General features: G+C 44.3%; 1 protein-coding gene across 2 annotated transcripts in view; it reads right to left on the bottom strand.

Moving 5' to 3' along the window:
* The window catches only part of MAML3 (mastermind like transcriptional coactivator 3), a 415,666-nt gene that overhangs the window by 166,796 nt on the left and 235,352 nt on the right, over window positions 1–13,518 (bottom strand). For both annotated transcript variants that reach the window (XM_058721324.1, XM_058721325.1), the window contains exon 2: window positions 2,894–4,489. In XM_058721324.1, coding sequence (XP_058577307.1) covers window positions 2,894–4,489 — 1,596 coding nt within the window. The remainder of the gene's footprint in view (window positions 1–2,893; window positions 4,490–13,518) is intronic.

Below are 13,518 nucleotides of genomic sequence, written 5' to 3'. Positions count from 1 at the left end.
TACTAAATAAAACATACTTGGAATTTTTAAAGAAGCTTTTTTGTTCCTAGTTTTTGGTTCCCTCTTTTAAAAAAATATCCAGGTGAGTGAATTTCTATTCATTTCTGAAAGAAATGGCATTTTCTGTAAATATCCCAAGTAAGTAAACATCTCTATAAGATAATTACCTTAAAATAAATGTTTTAGTATTATTGGCTTTGATATTCCAGTCACTCATTAAAACTAAGTGTTGATTGTGGTCCTTGTGGCCAACAAACAGTAAAGTGAATTTTCACTAGCAACAGCAGAAAACAAATTTGAACTACACCTATGTATAATTATATTTTATATCATGCCTGTAATTTGAGCTCATATTTGTGCAATGTACTTGCATATAGTGTAATTAACTATTCTGAGAGCTATGTAAATACTGCTCCACAATCAGGTAAAAGCATGAAATAAATGGTATGTTTGCAGAAAGATATTCACATGTTTATATATGTATTTTGAAGCTTGTTTCAAACAGTGGTGAGTTAATATTTCATTAAAAAGTGTGCTTTTTGCTTGATGGTTCTTTTTGAGGTTAAGAAGTGATTATTCTAATGAGGCCTCAAACAGGAGGATTCTGTCTACCCTGAAAGTACCTCATGAGATGGAAGGAAAAGAGGAGGAGCCCACAGATTTAATCCAGAAAACCATCACTTTTGTTTCTACACTTGGCTGAGTCCTTTCAAAGCATGACCTCTGTGGCTCAAGGCTTCAGTTACTCACAGTTAGGCAAGCATAAGGACCTGAAATAAGTACCTTTAAAATTTGTGTTCCAGCAAAGACAAGAACTTCGTCCCAAGTTAGCAAATTTCAAGACATTTAATGAGGGTGGGAAGTGAGGATGGGTTCACACGGCACCCACGTGTCTGCAGAGCCTGTGAGGTGGAATTAATCATCCTAGGTCTGGCTCGGAGGAAATACCTTTCTGTGGCTCCCGTAAAAACAGCAAGTGTAGCAGCACAATTTGTATTAAGATTAACAACAGACCATTCTGACAGCCTGTGATCTCATAAATGTCTGACGTGTCCGGGCTACAACAAACATCCCTGTACGTTCCCTACATTTTTACCTCCTACAGAACCTAATATTGAAGTGTATAAAATGTTGCATTTTCCAACGGCATTTTTTTTTTTAATGAGACCAAGATAAAACATAAAAGCTCCCATTTCAATGGTGTTTTTCTACCAGCTGCTGATTACAGTTGGTGGAAACCAAACCATATTTCTATCCCGCCAGACAGAATTTCTTTGGAGCTGGCCGGCATGTGCAGACAAGAAACCACTGTGAGGTTTTGGGGTTGGTAGGCTGTGAAGGACAAGAATCGAGCCACAGAGCTCAGGCCTGTCTCTGCAGGCCAGCACGGGCTCCTCCTGTGCAGCCTCCACCGAGCTCAGGGAAGGTGGGTGTGGGGTGGGGCGGCCATACTGGGACATGCAAGATGCCAACAGCCCCTAGTGACGCGAGATCTGCCTGCTGTACTTCCCAGTGCTAGAATGTTTCCAATTGTGGACACACATCCAAGCACTAGTTAGAACCTGTTTGCAGAGGAGAGCCCTTAAAGCAAAGACTCTTGTGCAAAATCCTCAACTACGAGGCAAATGTCACCATCCTAAGAGGACTAAGGCACAAAATAGCAATTGGTAGTGAAATGATGGCTCCAGTGAGTTCACCCATGTTGGAGGAAAGTCAGTAGATCAGTGCATTTCTCCAATCCCTTATTCCTTCAAGGAAGATAAGGTTTGTTTAAGGAGCTTTGGCTACATGGGGCACCTGGGTGGCTCAACTGGTGGCGCGTCCGACTTCGGCTCAGGTCATGATCTCTCAGTTTGTGGGTTCGAGCCCCGCATCAGGCTCTGTGCTGACTGCTTGCTCAGAGCCTGGAGGCTGCTTCGGATTCTGTGTCTCCTTCTCTCTCTGCCCCTCCCCTGCTCACGCTCTGTCTCTCAAGAATAAATAAATGTTTAAAAAAAAAAAAAAAAGGAACTTTGGCTGCTTGCTACACTGGTCAGGATGACGGGACTGAATGCTTGTCAGTGAGGACTCACACTCCCCAAATGACTGCCACTCATTTTTACCACAGACCATTGAGAGCCCTACACCCCTAAACCAGAATGTCATAAAGAAAGACAGTGGGAAAAAGAGGAAAATTTATTTTGATCGGGCACTAAGATATATATTCACCATCAAATTTTCCTGAATTAGAGCTGAACCAGAGAGGTTTTATTGCACTCCCAGGTCACGAGGTTGAAACAGCTTCTAACTGTGCTAGTTGAGCAACAAATGTTTAAACGCTGAATGGTCCTACAAAAATCTATCCTCCACTTCCCTTTGAAAATACAGAAAGCTCTCCCACCTTGAAACGTCAAGAGTCCACATTTCCATTATTCGCCATTCAGTAAGATAGGTGAAGATGGTTTAGGGCCTTATAAAGCTGATGCAGAGATCCCTAAGTGCTCTGGCCTTGCCACCAACCAGAGTCTAGGACTATATGGCCCGGGAGAGATGCCACAGAAGAATCAGCATGTTTTGCCCTGCGACCTCTATGGCCTGCCTCTCTCTCTCTCAGTGAGAACTTCACCTGATTTCCGGTTTCTTCTCTGCCGGCAGGAAATGAAAGAAGTTTGACTCCTAGGCATCCAAACACAGGAAAAGTCTCCCGTACCAACCTTTCCCATCTCTTAGGAGAAAAGAAACAACAACAGCAACAACAAAAACACCCCAAACCCGGCAACCACAGGAGGTGGTACAGGAAGGATTCTGCAGGTAATTACAGCGCGCCCCCACGGCCGCGTGGAGAGCATCGCCCGTGGGCAGTGGGAAACGCACCACCAGCACCGCTCCAAGCGCGCCTCGCTCTCGCACTTACCTGACCGTGGGACGGAAGCGCGGCGTAAGCCATGGGCTGGCTCATCACTCCTTTCTGTTTCAGGAGGAGCATGCGCTTCTGCTCCTCACTCAGGTGCGCGCGGGGAGCCTGGAGCTGCGGTGGCGGCGGCGGCGGGGGTGGCTGCTGTGGCGGGGGCGGGGCCGGAGGCTGCTGCTGCTGGATGTAGGGCATCAAGGGGTTTTTGTTGGGGTTGGCCATCGGCGGGGTCATCCTCTGACTCAAGTCTGCGTTAAAATGGGTCAGGGGCTTAGTGTTGCCGTACGTGAGAATGTTGTGCTGTTTGTTCAAGGAGTTTGTACCCAAGTTATTTGGCTGCTGATTGATCATATTCATGTGGTTCTGAGGGAGGTAGTTATTCATTGTCGTCTTCTGCAGGTTGTTTGCCATGGGAGGCACTATGGGGTTTTGGTTGTTAAAGGCTTGGGGGTACATCATTGGGCTATTTGGTTTTTCTGCAGAGAAAGCTGACCCGTAGGGGCTGGATGGAGGCCCCAGAGGAGACCAACTCGAAGTCTGGTTTGAATGTTGCTGCTGCTGCTGCTGTTGGTGTTGCTGTTGTTGCTGCTGCTGTTGCTGCTGCTGCTGCTGTTGCTGCTGCTGCTGCTTCTGCTGCATGAGTTTGGCCCTTTGTTGCTGCTGTGCAGCCATCTGCTTGAGCTGTTCCGCTGGAGACATGTCGGAGCTGGGCACCGCCATGGGGCCTGACCCTGAACCAGCCACTGTCACTCCTGCCGGATTAAGGAGATAACCATTTCCAGGCCGAGGTGGAGCCTGGCCCGGAGTGTGGGCTTGGTTTGGAGTTTGAGGGGACTGGACAGCACAGTTTGCTGGTGAGCTCGCGGGGTTTGGAGCTGCGGGAGTGCTGGCAGCAGAAGGTAAACTAGTGGCCGTGGAGACCGTAGAAAAGGGAGGACCCGAAGAAGAAGGCCTCGCCTGGGGAGAGCCCATGGAGACGTGTGCAAAAGGAGAGTGAGAGGGGTCGCTCTTCACACTCACGCTCTCCTGGGAGAGAGGGGTCTCGGTCGCCGGCTGTGAGAATTCTGGCTCCTTCTTCTCTTCAAAGTCTTCGTTGAACAGGTCCTGTATGTCATCTTCGGGAACCGTGTTGGCCAACTCATCTATTAATTCTTGCCACTCCTGGTCATTCAGGTTAATATCTGAGAACAGCTTGTTCTGATTGGAAAGAGACGTTTCTGATGTGTCTATGCAAGTAGGGTCATCTAGAGGCTCTTGCTTGAGGTCCTTGCTCTGCAGGATGGTGAAGCTATCCTCCAGGTCACTGCAACCATTGACAGGAAGTTTGATCTCTGGGAGTCTACCATTCTTACTCAGATCTTCTAGAAGCCCGGGTGTGTGACTTCCGCTATTCTGCAAGGGCAAAGAAGGCTTCAGGTCAAGTTGGTGAAGAGGAGAAGCTGAAGGCAGCGGCATGTTGATGGTTTCCATCCCTGTGGGAATGTCCTTTCGTATTCTCTTGCTGGTTGGAGAAAAATTCCCATCACAAGCACCATTCTGTTGGTCTCCATTAAGTGGTGATCGAGCTCCTTCCAACTTCCTTTTCACGGTCTCTTGGAGCTGGAAAAGACACAGGAAAGAGGGCAAGTAAACCTCCAAGTCATCATTTACTCTTTGAGCGAGGGGATGTAGCTGTGAACTAACTTTTAAATGCGTTAGAACACACAAGAAAGATGTTCTATGTCTAAGTTCAAAAGTAGCCAGGCTTCAAATTCTGTGGGAAAAGGTTTTATTCAAAAGAAGAGCCCATGAGGCTGAAAGACAGAAAACAAACTAAAGATTGGAGGGTGGGGAACAAAAGAAAAAGAGACAGTTAAAGGCAGTGCTTCTCTTACAGCAGAGAATCATCTATTATTATTTCCCAAAGTGATGTTAAATGTGAGACTTGGACCCAAATGTGTTATACTTAAGGAAGATGTTAATACCCATCTTAACTTTTTCTTACATCTTAACTGAAGACATCAAGGAATTAAATCAACAATATTTAAAAAAAAAACACTAAAAATACTCTAAGAACATGGAATTTAACACATTTACTGAGTAGCACGGAGATGAAGATTAATGGTTAACATAACCCGTAACTTCCTTTCAGTTCTTATTTACTTGACCTCCCAACACTTTGGGATCTAGCAGCCCACACGTCTCTGAAAGCATGCTTCCGTTGCTTTCCATGATAGCACATTTTCCTGCACTTCCTTCTTTCTCTCCATTTGCTCTTTCTCAGTGTCATTTGGTCTTATGCGTTTTGTTCCTGCCCACTCTACAGGCCTGAATGATTACATCCATTACAACAGCTTTGACTATCTTCTCTAGGCTGGTGACCCCATAACAATGTACCCAGTCCAGGCTTCTCTGCTGAACTCCACATCTTCTTCCTGGATGCTTCACAAGCATCTAAAACACCACATGTCTCAACATTAAGCTGATTATCAAACACGATCCCCACCCATGTTAACTGTCTCAGTATCTACCCACTTCCCCACTCAATGTCTCCTCAGCTACCCAAACTGTAAACCTGAGCATTCTTCTCAAAACATCTCACATCACCAATCACCAAGTCCTATGGATTCTCCATCTACAATATCCCTCTAACATGCCCCCTCATCTCCAACCTCACTGCCACTATCTTAGGCCAGAATACCATTTTCTCTCACTAGATCGTTGTAATAGTCTCCTGATTGGTCTCTTTGCCTTGCCTCCATTCATCCATCCGTTCACTCCTTCATCTGTTCTTTTGTCCATTGCTTTGCTCTCCAACAATCTATTCTCTAAACTGCTACCTCTTTCAAGATATATACTGTCCTTCCTGTTTATAACCCTGAAATGATTTCCATTGCCTTTAGATTAAAATCCAGACTGAGCCTACTTCACCTGGTTTCTGCTCATCATTCCAGGCTCATCTTCTTGCTTCTCTGTTTGGCATCACCTCCCTGTCCCCTGCCAAACATTTTCTATCAACTCCCCTGAAACTCTTTCAGGTTCTTAAATGTGTCAAGCTTCCTTCGGCCTCCAGGGCATTGTACATGTTGTTTCCCGCCCCCCCCCCCCCCCTCCGCGAAACATATTCTTCTCCCTCTGTCTCCGCACTCCCAGGTTAACAGCTACCTATCTTTCAGGTTATATCTTAGATTTTACTTCCTCTAGGAAATCTTCCATCCCTTCTGCACGCTAACTACTTTAGGTACTTTCTTTGACCCCCCGATACTGGGTTGGATATCCTGGAATAAGTTTTTCCAAGCAATCTCCACTTCCCCATTACAGTTTCTCCCATACTTTGGGGCAGCTGCTTAAATGTCTGTTTAGTGAGCTCCAAGAAGGCAGGGACTATGACTGACTTGTTTACTGTGTATTCATGGGGCTGCACCTAGTGTTCAGGTTCATAGCGGCAGTTAATAAGTAATGACAAATTGAATAATTAATTCTATTGTCTAACTCACAGAAGCTGGAAGAGTTGAATTTTAGTCAGAGCAGGAGGCAGCCTTATTGACCATAAGGAAGGCCAGACTTGGAGACTCTACAAGAGTAATGGGAACTCTTACCCTGCAGAGTGTTGTGTTCACTTAGGTGGACTTATTTGAGAAGTCCAATTGAGAAAACTCTTGCTAACCCTATGGATTTATTAACTATAAACCTAATTCATCTGTCTGCCCCCGTCCTTTCTGTCACAAAGGGCCAATGTGTGGGGCTCTGGTGAAAGAGTTTGGCAAAGAGTAGCTCCTGGGAAATGCCTGCTGAAAGACCAAAGGAAGACTAAGTCAGGTTACAAGGGGTTTCAGTAACTCTGCAGAGTTGAAGGCAGGACGGCATGAGGAGGGGGGAGGCAGAATGGTCCTCCACCTGGGCACTCTCCTATTCTTGGCAAAGGCGCAGTGTATTATAGAAGCAAGGAAGAGAGGAGCAGAATTCCCTCTGACCCCATTCTTCACTCACACGTGGAACTGCCAAGGCTCTGGAGGAACCCTATGTATAATAAAACCAATCTGCAGATGATGTGGGGGATTCTAAGCAGTGCCACTTTATTGCTATTCTCTCATAAGTAGAGAATTCCATTTCAAAAGTAAACAGAAAAGGTCCTTGAATAAAAATCCAGTCTAACCCCTGTTCCCAAATCTTATGTGTTTGTTTAATCACAAGACCTAACACTGTCTGCATTCACTTGGTAGAAGCCCCAGAATTGCTGAAAACAAGGGTCTAACTGGGACACACTGGAGTTTGACTTCAAAGAAAACACGGGTTCAATCCATCCTATTAGGTAGCAACTGCTAGATAATTATGTTATTTATTGAACATACCAGAAAATCGTGGCTGTGATCATAGGCATGGCAGATATTTGAATGTAGCTCTAACACACAGCAGCAAGTTCAAATATCACAGCTTTAGGGCCTAAAGAAGAGAAGACTTGGGGCCCTCGGCACCACCTGAAGCGATGTTAAAAAAAAAAAAAAAGGCACTTGTACAAACGAAACTGAGTTTATTTTAGAAAGTTCATGTCCATCATTCTGTTCTAGGTCATGAAATGGATGGGACAGGATGGGGAAATAAAGACAAATGGTCTGTTTGTTCCTCTGTAAAACAGTGGTGGCTTAGAACATGCTGAAAGGTAGGTCCGTCTGGGAACCCCAAGTTTCACCTCTTCCCAGCTGAGGGGGCCTACCTGGGTAGGGAAGTATAGGGCAGTAATACAAAAACAGGAGCCTTGGCCCAGTAGTTAGAATGCCTGGGTTCAAACCCAAGACTTCCTCCCTCCGCCTAAGAGTTAATACATATAAATGTTGTCTGGTACTTAATAAATGTTAGCTATGATCCCTTTCATTAGAAAGTGAGTTATATGACGAGAGGGATTTTTCTGTATTGTTCACTACTGGGACCCCAGTAGCTCATAGTTGATAGTCGATAATTATCTGTTAAATGAATGAATCCTGGAAAACTTATTTAATTTCTCCTAAGTTTTGGTTACTATATCTGCAAAACGGGTTAATAATATTTAGCTCATAGAGGTACTGTGAGAATGAACTTAAATGTAATAATATGGAAAACACTTAACTTCAAGCCTGGTACCCAGTAAGCACCAAACTAAGTCTTAGCTATTATTACCTTTAAAATTCAGTGATATCATAGTCAAAACTGCAATGGAGATAGACTGCTTTCTGGATCTTCAAAATACAAATAGGTAGAATGATAATATTTCTGTTCCCTAGCTGGCAAAATCCTAATGTTTTCTAAGCATCTGGTGTAGCTTTTTTAATATGAACAACAAAAATCAAATTTGCAATTCAAGCCCAAGTCCAAGTGCTAATGCATTCGTGTCCTAGATTGTAGAACAGCACTAGATTGTTGAGGTTCAAATCAAATGCATTTTCAGCATGTGACCTGAATGGAACTGCTGAGTATTTCCATTTCCTTGAGGGCCTAATATTCTCTACCGCTGGCCCCTTTAACCAGTATCTTGACATACATTTCATGTATCAGCATTTGGAAATATAAGAAAGACATCATTGAATATACTATGTTGTAGTTCCATGTTTTGTTTAGTTGTGTCCAAAACAGTTTAGAGCAATGTTAGTATCCCTATTGTCTGTTTCATCATCCTTTGCCGTATGGAAAGGAGGTCTGAGAGTCTAATTCTCTTACGCCCCTCTTGGAAGATAGAAGGAAGTAGGCAGGAAGAGATAGAACCTGTGAGCTTGAGAAGGCTGAGGAACTCACAAGCACTCTGCTCAATGAGCAGGAGGACTGTTCACCGAATATGGAGGCATCCCTGTGAGCCCCTGCCACCCAAGGACTCAGATAAGAGTCTGAGCTCAAATGGCTTTATCTTAGGGACTCCCTGGTCCTTCTGCTGTACAAACCTGGAACCCTCTTAGTATGATTTGTGCCCTTGTGGAAGAATCACAGAAACTCTTTACTGAGCATCAGCTCCCTTGTCCCTGTATTACTATTATTACATATAAATGTTTTCTCCCATTAAGGGAAGCTGCGGTGGCAGGGGCTGAAGCACGCTGTTCATCCAGTGCCTATGACAATATGGGCTGCTATCATGTGTCAATTACTCTGAAGGAAACAATTCCTCCTCCATAATGGCTTGAGCGTGAGTCTCCCATCTACTGTGTGGCTTGATAGCTTGTGTTTCTGTGAAACTGTGTGTGTGTGTGTGTGTGTGTGTGTGTGCACATGAGAGAGATAGAGAGAGACAGAAGTGGGGGTGGGGGTAGGGAGAGGGAGGAACTGATAGACACAGAGAGAAACTGAGAGGCAGAGAGAGACAGAATGGTTTGGGAGGGGTGATATGACAGCTGGACCAATAGTAAGAAGAATAGCTTTGCCTTGGGGTTATAAAGCACTTCCACACAGAATCGTATTTTATCCTCATATAAAACCTTTGGGACAGGTCATGTGCTGGTCTTATGGGTCTACAGGGAAAAGGTCAGTGTTTTGGTGGGGGTAGATGACACCCATAACAGGGATGAGGAACATAGCTAAGATTACCAGGCCTCTGCTGACATGGAGGGGCTCCCTTAGGGGTCCCCTGGGCCAGAATATCCACACACAAAAAGAGGTTCTTTCTGCCTTTTGACTTTTAGCAGTGCTAGTAAGTTCAAAAAAACTCATATTGCCTTGTCCTTGATTTTGCATGAAACTGGGCAGGATCATGGACGGAGCCTGGTACTATAGAGGATGAGGTTACTATTAATAATGAGGTCTTTAAGATGAAAGCCATTGGGGTAAGCCATCAGATTCCTTGTCTCGTAGGAGACAATGGTTCTAAAAGGTAGGTTTTATTGTAACTGTCTTATGGAGAAAGAACTTCAGGCATAGAGAGATTAAGTGAGATTACAAAATTACAGAGCTGCGGTTTGGGGGTGGGGAAGTGGCTCAACCCAGGTTCAAATTCAGACTCAGGTCTGACTGCAGAGCCCACACCACACCCTGGATGGCAGAGTCTGGCTGTGCCTTCATCACCACCACTGGACTCCGATGCTAATCGTCATAATGCTCTCTCACACTGTTTTCAGGAATCATCTTTGATTCCACTCTTTCCCCACCACCCACACCCAATTATACCTCAAGAACTATCTGTTCTTATCATCTTCGAATTTTACTTTCATCTTCCACCCCCAGTGCCACTGCATTAGTTCAGATCGTCAACACTTCTCTCCTGTTTTCTGCAGCAGCTTCTGAATGACTCTCTCAGCCCCAGGCTTGCTTGCTCCCCTCCAACCCATTCTGTACACTATGGCTGTGAATTTCTTTATAACGTGTGGAACTGATCATGCCCATTCTTCACCTGCACAGCTTTTCTGGAGCTGTCCACTGTCTTCAGCATCATCTAAATCCAGCACAGAGGCCCTCCACAACTCAATCCTCATCTCTGCTTACTTACTTCTCCTGTCTTAGCTATCACCTCTAACCTTCTTCCTTTCCACCTGTCCCCCAACACCAATCAGCTCTGTCTTTGGCTAGACGTAATTATTTGCAGTTCTCAGGACATACAGTGTTCATTCTCTGTCTCTCTGAGCCCTTGCATACGTTATATATACTCTTATCCAACTTCTTCACCTGACCAGTTCTATTTTTCCTTCACAATCAGTTTACACATTACCTTCTACACAGTTGCTCTTGACAGTCCCTCCCACAAGTCCTGATCCCGGGGACCGTCCACGTGCTCTTGTGGCATTCTTAAACACATTGTACTGTAACTGCCTTCCTTTTTCTTCGTGAGGCTGTACAAATGAATGCTAGAGCAATCTCTCAAATAACTACACCAAATTTGTGTAATTGTTCCCCGAAGTATGCACTTGAAAATAGTGGTCTGCCTAGAGTTTTCATGACAATTAAGTAAATGTACAATTTATTTTGGTTATTTTGAGATGCTGGAAATGGCTTGTGGACCGTCCCCTGCTTAATATTTTTGAGGACCCTATGGGTTCAGGGAATCAGAACAACCAGAGAGCATATGAGGAGAATTGTGTAAAGGAAAGCTGAAACTGAAACCCAGAGATTTCATGTGCCATTACCAAGGTCAGATGTTTTGACAAGTGTGTGAACTCAAAATGCTGGATATTTTCATGGTTGAATTTTAAATTTCCATACCAAGACTTTAAGGGGTTTTGCACTCACCAACCAAAAGTGTGAGTGAACTTTCTTCACCATATCAGAGATATAACCATTTCCCAGGACTTGAAGAGGAAATGGAATTTCAGTTTGCAGATGTTATAACTAATTTAAAGGCTCAAAGAGAACATTTTGGCCATTCTGATCTGCTCTGATCAAACCAGAAGATGATTCACTGTATCAATTTTCATAGGGTTATTCTCTTCTCATTCTACCAGCAGATCATAAGCTTGTGAACACATGGATAAATTTGACGTGCTTATTTAATGTATTTAAAGGGACGCAGAGTATTCACGTGTTAGATATTTTATTAGAATGTGGATAGTGTGCAAAAAACACTTCCAGAACTGTCTACCAGATTTAAGCACCCTTAGAAAGGATCTTTTGAGGTTTATTTAGAGGTTCAATTTTCTAGGCCATTCATTATCCAACTCTAAAGTGACCTGGAGAGCTGTTACAAATGCAGATTTCTTGGTCCCATTTGCACAGTTTCTGATTTAGTAGCTCAAGGTGGGATCCAGAGCGGAACACAGGTTGGAGGCACAGGTATCTACAGAAAAATTTTTTAAAGTTTATTTATTTATTTTGAGAGAGAGAGAGAGAGAGCAAGCACACGCACACGAGTGGGGGAGGTGCAGGGAGAGAATCCCGGGCAGGCTCCCCACTGTCAGTGCAGAGCCTGAATCGGGACTCCAGCTCATGGCACTGAGATCATGACCTGAGCCAAAGTCAAGAGTTGGACGCTTAACTGACTGAGCCACCCAGGTGTCCCTAAAGAAATTTAATAAAGACTTCAATTCCTCTGAGGTAGTTGGCCCAGGACCCCTAGTTTTTAGAAATTCTGATCTAGAATAAGAATTCTGTTGGAGTTCTGACATTCTGAAATTGTTGGTTTGATTTTTTTAAAAAATACACATACACACAGAAACCCAATGTCCATATAAAATGCTCCTGAGTTAATTCATGATAATTCGGGACAGCTCACAAACAGGACTAAGAAACAACGCTCTAGACTGTTTTATTTCAAACCTCAGAGGACCTCAAATTCTGTAGAAGCCTGCTGGACTTCTATAAGACTTTTCATGAAAAGGTTTAGTTTTTACATTGTAGGTTTCTCTGAGCAAAGTAATATCCTAGACCATTTTCTCCCTCCATATTTATATACTTACCTTCACTTTCATTCAAATTTTTTTTTTAGCGTTTATTCATTTTTGAGACAGAGAGAGACAGAGCATGAATGGGGGAAGGTCAGAGAGAGAGAGGGAGACACAGAATCTGAAACAAGCTCCAGGCTCTGAGCTGTCGGCACAGAGCCTGACGTGGGGCTCGAACTCACGGACCGCGAGATCATGACCTGAGCCGAAGTCGGACGCCCAACCGACGGAGCCACCCAGGCGCCCCAGCTTCACTTTCATTCAAATGAACCTAGGGCACGCTGTATACCCATGTGCCAAGTGCTGAGGGGTGGACTCAGTCCTAAGAACAAAGACCACACCCAAAGTAAACGCATGTCAGACATATATTGACAAAAGTTTTGTCAAAAAAGTTTTGAGTACTTTTTTAAAAGGCGATCTATGTGGGGGTGCCTGGGTGGCTCAGTCAGTTAAGCGTCTGACTTCAGGTCAGGTTACGATCTCGCAGCTTGTGAGTCTGAGCTCCACGTCAGGCTCTGTGCTTACAGCTCAGAGCCTGGAGCTCCTGTGTCTCCCTCTCTCTGCCTCTCCCCTGCTCATGCTCTGTCTCCCTCTCCCTCTCTCAAAAAAATAAACATTAAAAAAAAATTTTTTTTAAACTTAAAAAAAAAAAGGAGATCTATGTGAAGGGCAGAGCAACACAAAATGAAAAAGAACAATCTTATCACAACTCCTGAACTCTTCCCTTGTCAGCCTTATACACTCCTAACATTATTTTAGAGAGAAAACAACTTTACTACATAATAAAAACCATATGAAGTAAAAATACACATATATACACACATGCTATTTTCCTGAAAGCCAAGAGTTTAAAACCTATACTTGTGACCATCCCAGGGTGCAGCTTCTCTGAGCCTGATCGTTGGGAAAGGTTGGGTCTCTGGACGGAATGTCAGCCACGAGCAGTTAGAAATCTCCATTCTGAAATGCTCCAGGAAGAAAAGGATCATCTTAAAAGGGGCCTCACCCTCCTGGTGGGCATCTGTAACCTCAGCCACAGAGGCCCAAGGGAATGCTGGGGCACTGCTCAGCGCCCCCGCTCAAGGGCCATTGAGAACATTCCGGGGGACTTTGAGGTTATTTTTAGAAATGACCATGATCTTTCTCCTTTCTGCTATGAATCAGACTTAAAACCCTATTTCCAAGTAGAGTTAGGTGTACACGAGAGTGATCGTGCCTCTTTTCAGGGTTTGAAACATGGATGCTCACCCAGTTCCAGCTGCGAGGTACCAGAGTAAGGTACTCTTTAACAGCATTTAAAACTTGGGGGCACCTGGATGGCTC

This window comes from Neofelis nebulosa, chromosome 3 (assembly GCF_028018385.1).
Source record: "Neofelis nebulosa isolate mNeoNeb1 chromosome 3, mNeoNeb1.pri, whole genome shotgun sequence".
NCBI classification, from domain to species: Eukaryota; Metazoa; Chordata; class Mammalia; order Carnivora; family Felidae; genus Neofelis; species Neofelis nebulosa.
Note: the sequence above shows the minus strand (reverse complement) of the source record. Positions and strands in the feature narration are given on the sequence as shown.